Raw genomic sequence first — 13,410 nt, forward strand, 5'->3', positions numbered from 1 at the left:
GGCTGGATCAGACCAAAGATCTATCTATTCCAGCATGGTGCTTCCTAGAGCGTCCAATCAGATGCTTCCCAAAAAGAATTTGAAAGTGGGGCTTGAAGATAAGAGCCCCTCCTCATTATAGTCCCCCTAGCATCCAGTAGCTGGAGGTCAACTTCTTAATCATACGGAGCTTCTGTTCCTGTCATAGCTAATAAGGATGTCAGAAGCTCAATTTGGAAGATTCAGGACAGAAATAAGGAACTACTGCTTGGTCTCAGGTGGCACAGTGGGTCAGTGTGTCTGGCTCTTAGCCAGAAGGTTGGTGGTTTGAGGCCACTCAGGGCAGGATTCCTTGGGGTCCTTTTCAGCTCTGCACTTCTATGATTCTACCTCTTTGCGCAGCACAGAGTTAAACTATGGCACTCACTACCACAGTATATGGAGCTTCTGTTGCTGTTACTGGGATTTCAAAGGCAGAAATGATGTCCGGGGGGAATCAACAACTTTGGGGGTTCCCCTGGTTTTTATTTTTTCAACTATGGCAACCCTAGCTAATAAGGACACGGAAAGGTGAATGTTGCAAGATCCATGGCATATCTATTTGCGCAGCACAGAGTTAAACTATGGAACTCACTCCTGCAGGAGGCAGTGATGGCCACCAAGTTGGGTGGCTTGGGCAGATTCATGGGGGAGAGGGCTCTCAGTGACTACTAGCCACAATGGCTATGCTCTGCCTCCATGGTCAGATCCAGTAATGCTTCTGAATACCAATTGCTGGAAACCACAGGAAGGGAGGAGGCTCCTGTGACCTGATCCAGCCGGGCATTGATATAGTCCATGGGTACGCAAACTAAGACCTGGGGGCCAGAACTGGCCCAATCGCCTTCTAAATCTGGCCCACGGACAGTCTGGGAATCATCATGTTTTTACATGAGTAGAATGTGGCCTTTTATTTAAACTGCATCTCTGGGTTATTTGTGGTGCCTGCCTGGTGTTTTTGCATGAGTAGAATGTGTGCCTTTATTTAAAATGCATCTCTGGGTTATTTATGGGGCATAGGAATTCGTTCATTCCCCCCCCCCAAAAAAAATATAGTCCCATCCCCCCACAAGGTCTGAGGGACAGTGGACCGGCTCCCTGCTGAAAAAGTTTGCTGACCCCTGATATAGTCCTTTCCAATGTTCAAAGTGTTTAAAAGGCCTTTCTCTGGCTCCCGGTTCTTACAAATACTCTTTAATCTGGCTTTTGACACTTGGGGTGTTTATTTTTAGGCTCTACCTTATTTCTGTGATTGTATGTTGTTTTAAAATGTTTCTCGCATTATGTTTTAATTGCTTTAACCAACCCGGAGACCTTTGAGTGAATGAGGGGTGATAAGTGATGATGATGATACAACCTTGTAAGGTTATTATACCCATTTTGCAGTTGGGAAGACTGAGAAAATGAGAGAGAGAAAGAGAGAGAGAGAACAGAACAACGTGCCTAACGCTTCTTATTAAAGCCAGCGCAGAAGGGAGACTTTGAATCACTGACTCCTCCCCAAACAAGACTGTCAAAGGAAGGTTTAAAAGTGGAATTTGCAAACATCACTTTTTACGTGCAATCACGTACCATCTCCATATCGGGGCTGAGACTTCCTTCCCCATTCATACCTGCACATAAATTGACGTATTGTCGTTATTATTGCTGCAGATTAAATCTCTGCGCTGACTTTCCAGGCGTCTCTCCTTGACTCGGAATGTGGAAGCAGCGTGGGGGTTGGCTGCTAAAGGGTTAAGCCTCTAAAGATAGAGGGAGAGAGAGAGAGAGAGAGCGCTGGGGAGGGAGGTGCAACAGAAGAGAGGGACTGGCTTTTCTCTCCTCTCTCACTCTCTCTTGCTGCAATAAATCCGGCTTAAAGGACGAGAGCAGAGGAGCCTAGAATGGATTAAAGAAAAGTCTGTATAATACAGACGCCAGCACAAGGGGGAGGGGGCAGAGAGAGAGAGAGAGAGAGAGAGAGGAAGAGGAGGAGGAGGAGGAAGAAAGAGAATAAGAAAAGGAGCAAAAAGGAGGAAAGAAGGATGAGTTGAAGATCCCAAACTCCAGCTGCTAATCTGCTTATTCCACGGGAGGAGAAAGAGAGGCAGGGACTGAACAGGTGCATCCTCTGGGTACCACTCTCAGCATCCTCTGGGTACCACTCTCAGCATCCTCTGGGTACCACTCTCAGCATCCCTTCGGTACCATTCGCCTTCGTGGTCTTTCGGACATACTCCTCTCTTGCCATCGCCTGCCTTCCCTCCCCATTTCCTTTTTTTCTGCGGGGAGAGAGGGGTTTCTTTCTACATTTCCTCCGTCTCCAAACCCCTCCCCAGCAGGCATTCACGATGTGTTCCTCCGCCGCCGGCCACGGATGCTCCGGCACCCCGTCTTCCCTGCCCGCCTTGCCTTCCGGAGGAGCCTCGCCATGCGGAGAGCCGAGGTGCTTCTAAACCAGATGGAGTTTCTATCCGGGGGGCCAAGACACCCACAATGAACCGCCTGCTGCCTCTCTGCTTCCTATTCCTCAAACTCTTAGATGCGGTGCTGGGTGAGTGTGTGCCAGAGACACCTGCTTTTTTTGCGGCGGCGGCGGGTTCGGGGGGGTGGAGAGAAAGAGAGGATAGAGGCATGGCTTTCATGTCCCCCACATCACCAAAGGAGATGCAAGAATCCCATGCGACGCCAGCTCTCGCTGCTCAGGTTCTCTTCAAAGCCATGAACGGCGAGAGAATTTTAGCTCGGGGCATCAAACCGCTCTCCTTTCCCCGTTCAAGTCAATAGAGGATGCTTTGCAGCTGGGCAGAGGGAAGTCAGTGGGAGATGAACGGGGTGTTTTCTCCCAACTCATGCCAACTTTCCCCATCCTGGCTTGGTTGTTTAATGCTCCTGTTCTCTGGTCCTTCAAAGCTGCCCTTTGTTGGACCTCAACTGCTAAGAGTTGAGTGGGTCTCTCTCTCCCCCCCCCCCCCCAGTTAGGAGGCAGTGATGTTGTGCATGGATCTATGAAAAGCCTTATCAAATGCCAAAGCAAACACTTTCTCTTTTTTCCTCTGGTGGTGGTCGCAATAATTATTATGATAATAACCCCCCCCCCTTCACCCGAAGCTCCCACAATCAGCATCCATTGTGGAACCAGGTTGCAAGCGGACAATAGACTTTTCAATGGCATCTGACGAGTTGTTGTCATCTTCTGGAGAAAACACAACCCGGTTTGAGCGAAAAGAGGCGAAATAAACCAAGAGAGGGGGTGATGGAGGAGGAGGAGTATGTTGGGGATAAGTAACCTGGGGGGTTCACAGAGAAAAGAGTGGGAGGGGAGGATAAACAGGGAGGTACTTGTTTTGTGGGTTTACCTTTGGACTCAAACTCTGGACCGGTTTGTCGAACAGCAGATGCATCCACACACACACACACACACCCCTCTCTCTCCTGTGTGTGTTCGTTCCCCTTTGGAAAATTCTGTGGTGTGTTTATTATTTTGCGATTGAATTTAGGCTAAAAACAACAGAAACAAGCAAAAGACTTTCATTAGCTCAGGCTCTTTTTCCCCAGGGGTTACTTGAGGGCAGATGGGTTGATGCTCTGTGTGTGTGTTCGTGTGTGTGTGTGTGTGATCCGGAGAGCAAAAGCAGAAAGTTCCCCTGATTTATTTTTTCAAAGGAACTGATTTATTGAGCACCCACCCACCTGCCCAGACTTTGGGGCATGTATTGACAGAACCAGAATGGACCCCAATGCAATATTTTGTTTCAGTTCCAATCCTATTTGCCCCCATAGCAATGGGAGTTCTCAGAAAGTCACACTCTCCTATCACCTCTGGTCAGCCACACCAATCCTTGGATGATTTCAGTCTCCAAACTTAACCCTGTTGTAATTTCTGAGCTGGGCGGCGGCGGCGGCGGGGGGCGGGGTCTTTTCTCCTCTCATTTTTTTGCAGTGGTTTTTTTTTTGGGGGGGGGGGTTAGGGAAAGGAATTGGTGGTTGATATCTCTTTGCTGATGCTTTACCTTTTGATTCGGAGTGAAAATCCAGTTCAAGTGCTTCCAGCCTAGGTTATCGCATACTGTCGATACAGCGCTGAGTTTATGGGTGCCCTTCCGCCCCTTCTTCCTATAATAGCCCAACTCAAATCTTCCAGGTGAGCTGAAATTTGAATGAGTAATAACCGTGAATAATGTCAGGCAGCTGGTTGAGAAAACAAGTTGCTGGAAGGAAAGGATGACTTCTTCTTCCCTCGACTCTTTGGGGAAGTAGCAAGAAGGATTCGATATGCGGCCTTTGGTGGGATTTATTTGGTTATGAGGATCTCCCGTTGGTGGTGGAGGTGAACAAGGCAAAGTATTGCTTCTGCCTAGACATTCAGAACAATAAATGACAATATTGGAAACAAAGAAAATGTAAGTGTGCTTGTGTTCAAAATAGGAATGATTCTACTTTTATTTACAGCATCTTAAGTTTATAATGCGGGAGGCAAGCTATGGGGTTACAATGGACTCTTTCTGAGCTTGGTCTTGTTGTTTTTAAAGTGGAATAAATACATATTTGTGTTGGTGCTTGAGCTCTTTTGACCTGGCGGCTTTATATGTGATCTGTACACTCTTTTCTTTTCATGAAGCAAGGCAATAGGAGCTGGCCAAACAGTGTAGGCTGAGTTTCGGGAGTAGCAATGGTGACAGCAGTGGCAGAGCTTCGCCTGCGTGACACAGCTTGGCTTACTTACCCGAGCAATCTAGATACATGATCACTTCCCCAAGCCACTTCTCTGCTGTGATATGGCAAACTCTGGCCTAAATTATTGTGTTTACAGTGGGTGTAAGGGCTGGGTTCTGTGTCCTTGGCCCCTCTGCACTCCGCGGATTCAGCTTTTCTGAGAACCAATAGCACCTGATAACATCATTTATTGTCCTGTTATTTATTTATTTATTTATTTTGCAGTGGAAGCTGGTCCACTGGGGTGAAAGGGGCACTGCCCTCCCAACCTCAGTCTGCCCTCGGCCTGTCTTCATTTGCCCTTTTCCTTTCTTCCAGTCTGGAAGGTGGTTCCGCTTGCTAGTTTCCTCGTGTAGCAGGGAGGAGGTGGAAGGTGGGGGCGAAAGCAGGATGAGTTGGCTCCACCTCTCATTGTGCCTTGGGGCCATCCTGGTGGAGTCTCTGCCCTCTGCCCCACTGGTCCTAGTGGGCACCAGCCACTACTGGATTTAGGGATGATAAGTTGCCTTAAGTTGCTCCTGCAGGAGGCAGCAAGGGCCACAAATGTGGGTGGCTATAAAAGAGGATGGGACAAATTCATAGCTGAGAAGAGGGCTGTTGATGGCTTCTAACCACAATGGCTATGCTCTGCTTCCATGGTCAGAGGATGGAAATACATGTGAATAACAGTTTCTGGGATCCACAGGAGGAGAGGGGTTGCTCAAATTCTCCTTGCAGACTTCCCATTGGGTCATCTCGTTGATGGCTGTGAGAACAGGATGCTAGACCAGGTGGGCCATTGGCCTGATCCAGCAGGGTCTTCTGATGTTCTTACATTCTAATGGGAATAACAGGAGGGGAGGGCTCCTCTGTGCTTGAGAAGTTCTCAGGGGCCCCTGGGTGACCACTCTGTGATGAGGGCGCTGAAAGCCTGACCCGAGGGCTTTCTGGTGGTTCCCTCACTGCGAGAAGTGAGGCTACAGGGAGACAGGCAGAGGGCCTTCTTGGCAGTGATGTGATCCATGTGAAACGCCCTCCCAGCAGATGTCAGGGAGATAAGTAACTACTGTATATAACCTTTAGAAGACATCTGAAGGCAGCCGTGTATGGGGAAGCTTTTTAATGTCATTGCTTTACTATGTTTTTATATACAGTGGTACCTTGGGTTAAGTACTTATTTCATTCCGGAGGTCCGTTCTTAACCTGAAACCGTTCTTAACCTGAAGCACCACTAATCGGGCCTCCTGCTGCTGCCGTGCTGCTGGAGCACGATTTCTGTTCTCCTCCTGAAGCAAAGTTCTTAACCCGAGGTACTATAACCCAGAAATAGTACCTCGGGTTAAGAACTTTGCTTCAGGAGGAGAACAGAAATTGTGCTCCAGCAGCACGGCAGCAGCAGGAGGCCCGATTAGTGGTTAGCGGAGTCTGTAATCTGAAGTGTATGTAACCTGAAGCGTATGTAGCCTGAGGTATGTTGGAAGCCCCTTAGAGTAGCTGGGGCAACCCAGTCAGATGGGCAGGGTACAAATATATTATTATTATTATTATTATCCAGCAGGGCTCAACTTATGTGCCTATGTTTCTACTCCGAGTCTGACTGAGTTCCCTGGGGCTTGTGCAAGGATGTGTCTCCTTATTCTAGAAGCAGGTCTTCAAAATCTCTTTTCCCCTTCCTGAGGAAAGAATAAACACGGGAGCTCAGATTGGCTGGGATTTCCTCATTCCTCCAGCAGAGGGCGGCTCCATGTGCAGGCACGTGCCATGCAGCGATGTGAACTTTGCAAACTTCTCCTTTCAGATTCTCACACTTGTGGCTTCACCGTGACCCCCTGCAATTCCTCGCCTCCAACCATCTCTCTATGAGCTCTGTGTGTGTCTGCTTCTCTTGTGCTGACTGATTCATTCTGAGAGAGAGAGAGAGAGAGAGAGAGAGAGAGAGATTCTCAATCAAGGGACATAAAAAGGCTTTAAATAATAGAAAGCCAACAGAAGCTGGATGATCTTTTCTTTTAAAGCTGCCTTGGTGGTGGTAAAATAAATTAATGGCCTGGAAATTACTCTGTGCCTCCCTGCCATGGAAAAGTGGTTCTTCTGGTGTCTGCAAGATGGGCCAAAAGGCAGAGGAATATTACGTAGTAATATTACAGTGTAATATTGATCTGGACACTGTACAGAATCGTACAGTGTCCAGATCAAGGGAAGTAACTGAGCCACTGTTTTCTGCCTTGATCTGACCCCACCTGGAGTCCTGTGTCCTGTTCTGGGCTCCACAGTTTAAGAAGGATATTGACAAACCAGAACGTGCACAGAGGAGGGCAACTAAGATGATCAAGGGTCTGGAAAGCAAGCCTTATGAGGGAGCTGGTTGTGTTTAGCCTGGAGAAGAGAAGACTGAATATCTTCAAATATCTGAAGAGCTGTTCCATGGGAACCAGCTTGTTTTCTGCTCCTCCAGAGGGGAGGACCCGAACCAATGGATTCAAATGACAAGGAAAGACATTCCAACTAAACATTAGGAAGAACTTTCTGAGGGTAAGGGCTGTTTGACCGTGGAACAGACACCCTCAGAAGGTGATGGACTCTCCTTTCTTGAAGGTTTTTAAGCAGAAGTTAGATGGCCATCTGTGAGGGATTCTTGAACTGTGATTCCTGAATTGCAGGGGGTTGGACTTTGGTGTCCCTTCCAAGTAGAATTCTATGATTCTATCTCTTCGTAATGAGACATTGTGTGGTGCGATGATGATTCTGGGGTTTGGCTGTTTGTCTTCTTCCCACACATCATAGACAGGTGTTCAAGGGATGTGGTGGCAGAAATGTCAGTAAACATGTCCCTTAAGGTGCTGCTAGGCTGTCAATATTTCACAGGAGGGATTTAAGTGAACTCTGGAACTTTAGGACATGCACAGTTAAAGTGGATCAAAGCAGTCTATTGCCCTAGTACAGGCATCCCAAAACTCAGCCCTCCAGCTGTTTTGGGACTACAACTCCCATCATCCCTAGCTAACAGGACCAGTGGTCAGGGATAATGGGAATTGTAGTCCCAAAATAGCTGGAGGGCCGAGTTTGGGGATGCCTGCCCTAGTGCTACTCTGAGTAGCATCGTCAAATTTAATAGACACGGTTAACTTAGGTTTGTGAGTTTCAAAAAGGACCTAATCTGAGTAGGTCTTGACAGAATACAACCCCAATGCTGGTGTGTTCTAAGTTGGGACTTTCATATATCACCCTCTTCCATTTCCACTCCCCTTGGTAAGGTAAAGGTAAAGGTACTCCTGCCCGTACGGGCCAGTCTTGACAGACTCTACGGTTGTGCGCCCATCTCACTCAAGAGGCCGGGGGCCAGCGCTGTCCGGAGACACTTCCGGGTCACGTGGCCAGCGTGACAAAGCTGCATCTGGCGAGCCAGAGCCGCACACGGAAACGCCGTTTACCTTCCTGCTAGTAAGTGGTCCCTATTTATCTACTTGCACCCGGGAGTGCTTTCGAACTGCTAGGTTGGCAGGCGCTGGGACTGAGCAATGGGAGCGCACCCCGCCGCGGGGATTCGAACCGCCGACCTTTCAATCGGCAAGCCCTAGGCGCTGAGGCTTTTACCCACAGCGCCACCCGCGTCCCACTCCCCTTGGAATGGTTGTCAATGTCTCTTTAAGAGGGCGTGGGCAAGTGAAAGAGATCAGCCCACCTGCTTATGGTGATGTGATATGCAGGTCAGCTGACCAAGTGGTATATACAGTAAAAAGGGAGGTGCTGAATCTTAGTGGGTAGTTGAACTTCTAACATGAGTGAGGAGGAACCCTCCCAGAAATGAAAAAATGAGGGAAGCAGGTGTTTAGTCATAGCCAGTGACAGGCAAACATTTTTTGTTAAGAATATCAAGCTAGCAAAAAAAATTTGGCAGTGGTGGATCCCTTCAACATGTACTGGAGTCTTCTGAAAATGGTGAGTTATGCGTTCTTACTTCTTGTGTGTTGGTGAATTTAACCACTCCACCCTGGATGTTCAGCTTCATCATGGAATGGCCCATCAAGAAGCTCCGATTGTGGATTTTATTGATTGCTTTCCAGATATCAGCAGTCCTTTTTTAATGGATGTTCTGTGGGTTTAAGCTGGCTGGCTGGTTTTCCATATTGTTCTGGGTCTTAGCGGAAGATGTCCTCGTTTTTTATTTATTTTTTACAGCCATATAATCTTTAGGGGAGGCTGAGGCAATCTGGATTCCTTTAAAACCTACATTTGATTCAATATTTTTACCCACTATCTTCCGCTGGAGAAAGCGCTGCTTCAGATTCCATCGCAGGTTCATCTTTCCCTACCAGGTTCTGCCACGAAGCCTGGGATATTTGTCGTTCTTTGTTGAACAGGCGATGTAGAACAACTGCCTTTCCCTGCTTAGCTCTGTCTTCAATTACATGTGCCCAGTGAAGCTGAATTTGGGAAGATTCAGGGGACACATGGAAGAAAGCCTTTCTCTACACTGCGAGGAGTTAAAACCATGGCACTTGCTCCCACAGGAAGCAGTGATGGACACCAACTTGGATGGCTTTAAAAGAAGATTGGACAAATTCATGGAGGAGAGGGCTATCGATGGCTCTGCTTTGCAGTTTTGGAGGCGGCAAAGCTTCTGAATATCAGTTGCTGGAAACCGTAGGAAGTTAGGGGGCTCTTGTGCTTGGTTCCTCCTTGTGGGTTTCCCACAGGCATCTTCTTGGCCACTGGGAACCAGACCTTGGACTAAATGGGCCACAGGCCTGCTCCTCTTGTGTTCTCATAGGTCTATTTCTCTCCCCCCCCCCCACCAGATACTCATAACTGTTCCTTTTCGAACTCTGCTTGTTGTGGTAGTTTGGAGTGGAGAAGGTGGCTCTTGTTGGTTCCTTTGTTGAGGCAAATCCCTTGGCCTAGTTGGGATTTGAAGCCTGCTCTTCCAGGTCCTGGGCCAACACCCTAACCACTGGTTTGAGGTTGGATGCAACTCCATTAGGAATACAGTCATACCACGGGTTGAATGTGCTTCAGGTTGAGCGCTTTTGGGTTGCGCTCTGCGGCAACCCGGAAGTAACGGAGCGCGTTACTTCTGGGTTTCACCGCTCGCGCATGCACAGACGCTCAAAGTGACGTCACGCACATGCGCAGAAGTGGCAAAACGTGATCCGCGCATGCGCAGATGCACCATCGCATCTTACTTTCTGTTCAGGATGCGAACAGGGCTCCGGAACGGATCCAGTTCGCATCCCGAGGTACCACTGTAGTGCAATTCTGTGAATGCATGTTTTGTTGTACAGTGGTGCCTTGGTTCTCAAACGTAATCCATCCTAAGAGTCTGTTCGACTTCCGAAACCATTCAAAAACCAAGGCACTCAAGCGGAAGCCACGTCAGATGTTTGGCTTCCAAAGAAACATTCACAAACTGGAACATTGACTTCTGGGAGCCGATTTGTTTAGCAACTAAGCTGTTCGAGAACCAAGGTTTGACTGTATCATGAAACAGCTTGGAGATGCTCCGTCAGAAGTCACCCATAAATGAAATTTTAAAAAGAAAAGTATATGGCATGGTAAAGGTAAAGGGACCCCTGACCATTAGGTCCAGTCGTGAACGACTCTGGGGCTGCAGCGCTCATCTTGCTTTACTCGCAGAAGGAGCTGACATTTGTCCACAGACAGCTTCCGGATCATGTGGCCAGCATGACAAAGCCACTTCTGGCAAACCAAAGCAGCGCACGGAAACGCCATTTACCTTCCCGCTGGAGTGGTGCCTATTTATCTACTTGCACTTGGCGTGCTTTCGAACTGCTAGGTTGGCAGGAGCAGGGACCGAGCAACGGGAGCTCACTCCGTCTTGGGGATTCGAACTGCCGACCTTCTGATCGGCAAGCCCTAGGCTCTGTGCTAAATAAATAATGTGTGTGTGGAGGTGGGTTTATGCCATTTCTTCCAGCCCCGCCCCAAATCACACAGGGAGGGTGTGTCTTGTACCTAGTAGCCACCAGCTTTCGAAAGTCATCGAAGAAACAACCTCTTTGGCTTATCATTGTAAAAAAGTCTAGAGGTGGTTGCTCTCTCCAAAGGACGTCACTTGAGAGGGTGCTTCTCGTTTCACCCTGGCCCTTGAAAAAAATAAAAATAACAACCCTATCTTGTGGGCTCAGCTGTCCGAGAAGAAATTGCACTGGCAGAAGGAGACGATGCTCAGAGTTCCCTCGCATGAACCCTTTGTGCCATCACTCTCCTTCTCCTCCTCTTCCCCTTCATGAAGTGCCTGTGCAGCAGCCCCCGGGGGCCTCTTGTGCAGGACGACAGAAACCCTGCACGCTCCCTTAGCTCAGTTCGCAAGCGCCTCTCGCTCTTGTTCTTCCTTTCAAAATGATGATGTGGTTGTTTTCCCGAGCTAGAGGTTGGGTGGGGAGAGGGAGGAAGCCAGTTTTGTGGCCAACGTCAGTTTCTTTCCTTTCCATGCCTAGCAATTAAGAAGCTGGGAGAAACGCGATAATCAGACCCCCCAAGTGTCCCTATTTTCCAGGGGCAGTCCTGGATTTCCAGAAGCCATCCCAGTTTCTGATAAGATCCTGGAATGCCCCACTTTTCCTTAAGATGTCCCTATTTCCACCGGAGAAATGTTGGAGGGTATGGAGTTATCCATCCCCTGGGCCATATAAAGACAGGCCCGTATAGGGAACATTTTTAACGTTTCATTTTTTAAATGTTTGTATATGGAAGCCACCACAAGGGACGCGTGTGGTCCTGTGGGTTAAACCACAGAGCCCAGGGCTTGCCAATCAGAAGGTCGGCAGTTTGAATTCCCGCGACGGGGTGAGTTCCCGTTGCTCGGTCCCTGCTCCTGCCAACCTAGCAGTTTGAAAGCATGTCAAAGTGCAAGTAGATAAATAGGTACCGCTCCGGCAGGAAGGCAAATGGCGTTTCCGTGCGCTGCTCTGGTTCGCCAGAAGCGGCTTAGTCATGCTGGCCACATGACCCGGAAGCTGTATGCCGGCTCCCTCGGCCAATAAAGCGAGATGAGCGCTGCAACCCCAGAGTCTGCCACGACTGGATCTAATGGTCAGGGGTCCCTTTACCTTCATGGAAGCCACCCAGAGTGGCTAGGGCATCCCAGTCAAATAGGCAGGGTATAAATAATAAAATTATTATTATGGAAGAGGATGTCCCTCTTTTCCTCAGAGAAATGTTGTAGGGTATGCAATATACTTTCCAGCAGTTTACACCTCAAAACGCCTCTTCCTCTTCTTCTCTGTCTCTGCAAATCTGACACAATGATGAGTAATATTTGGACCAAGGGGCTGGGCAGGGAAAACTGAATACCATAGCAGGGTTCCTGAAAAGCTTATGGTTGGTTGAGAGGGAATGCCAGATTTAGGGTGTTGTGAGCAGTTCCCCAGCACAGGGCGCGAAGCCAAAGGGGTGCAAAATTGAGAAGATCCATAACTGAGATGATCCATTCTGGACTTGCACAGGGAAAGATTACCAAAGGCAGCACCTGTGAAGAGGTTCATTGGTGGCAGATGGATGGCAAAGGATGAAGAACACCAGTGGCTCTCCATATGTTTCTGAATGACGTCCCCACCTTGATCCCCTGGCCATTGGCTGTGCTGGCTGCCAGGGCTGCTGGGAGTTCTCAGTCTAGCAACATCTAGAGGGCCACAGATGTTCCCCATCCCTGAATTAGACCATTAGTGCCCTGGACTACCTTCATCGCCACTTTGACCGTCGCTTGCCTTCACTGCCCCAGCTACCTCCATCACAACTCTGTTTTCTCCAGGGTGTTTGAGGGTGGTGTAGGGTTTCTGTTCCCCACCCCATCTGTTTAATCCCTGCAACAACCCTGTTCACACCCAGCCAGCTTCATGGATGAGTAGGGGACATGAAGCCAGGCCTCCTGAGGCTTCCTGTGATGGCCTGGGCTTCAGACTCAGAGGCTGAACCTGAGGAATCCCAGCCTGCACAGGAGTCCCCGCCTCCAGAACCAGCTGAGCCGGGGCTGGGGCCTGAGCCTGAAGGGTCCTCACCTGTGCTGGATCCTCAGGTGCAGGCACCAGCTGAGTCTGCTCTAGCTCCTGAGGTGATGGAGGACCCATTGCCTGCAGGTGCTTCACTCTCAGCCCCGTCAGGGGAAGAGGAGGTTGCCTCTGGGTCTGGTAACCCTCCAGCCTCTCCTGAGCTGCAGAGGCTCAGGGCAGAGAGGCGGGGGGAACTAAGTTCCCACAGGAGGAGTGCTTGCCTCCAGGCCAGGAGAGGTGAGGCACCTGTGGACTGGGGCCGCCCTATGCCTCGGGGCAGATAAAAGCCAGTCAGCCCCAGTCCCAGGTTGCGGGAGCAACATTGTTGCTAGCCTGTTCCTGCCTGCACCCTGTCCTGCTCGTCTGCCAGAGTTCCTGACCCCACCCGACTCCCCGTCTTGGACCCAGCTACAGCTTTGATGGACAGCCTCCATACCGCACCATCGACCTTGGACTGGACTCGGACCTCGCCTCTCGGTTAGCCCCCGGGACCAGCACACTTCCAGAGTCCGAGAGAAGCGCCTGCAAAGGACATTTCTGGACAAGATGGTTTCCAGAATGATGGGACCAGGAGGGCCCTGACTCAACGTAAGGAGGACGAGACAGGTTAATCTCCTCCCATCATCCTCTCCTCCCCATGGCTCATAAATCATCTCAACTCACAGGCAGCCTTGGAACTGCAAGGTTGAAAGGGGTCTGCCTAGTCCTA

General features: G+C 49.4%; 1 protein-coding gene across 2 annotated transcripts in view; it reads left to right on the forward strand.

Annotated features, from left to right (window-relative positions):
* Positions 1 to 1,652: 1,652 nt before the first annotated feature.
* IGSF21 (immunoglobin superfamily member 21) overlaps positions 1,653 to 13,410 on the forward strand; it is a 236,356-nt gene continuing 224,598 nt past the window's right edge. Inside the window, exon 1 of one of the 2 annotated variants that reach the window (XM_083454074.1) lies at positions 1,653 to 2,551. In XM_083454074.1, coding sequence (XP_083310200.1) covers positions 2,494 to 2,551 — 58 coding nt within the window. In that variant the 5' untranslated portion in view covers positions 1,653 to 2,493. The remainder of the gene's footprint in view (positions 2,552 to 13,410) is intronic. The other variant, XM_083454073.1, reaches the window with a different exon arrangement.

This window comes from Podarcis tiliguerta (genome assembly GCF_965153285.1).
Source record: "Podarcis tiliguerta genome assembly, chromosome: 8".
Classification (NCBI taxonomy): Eukaryota; Metazoa; Chordata; class Lepidosauria; order Squamata; family Lacertidae; genus Podarcis; species Podarcis tiliguerta.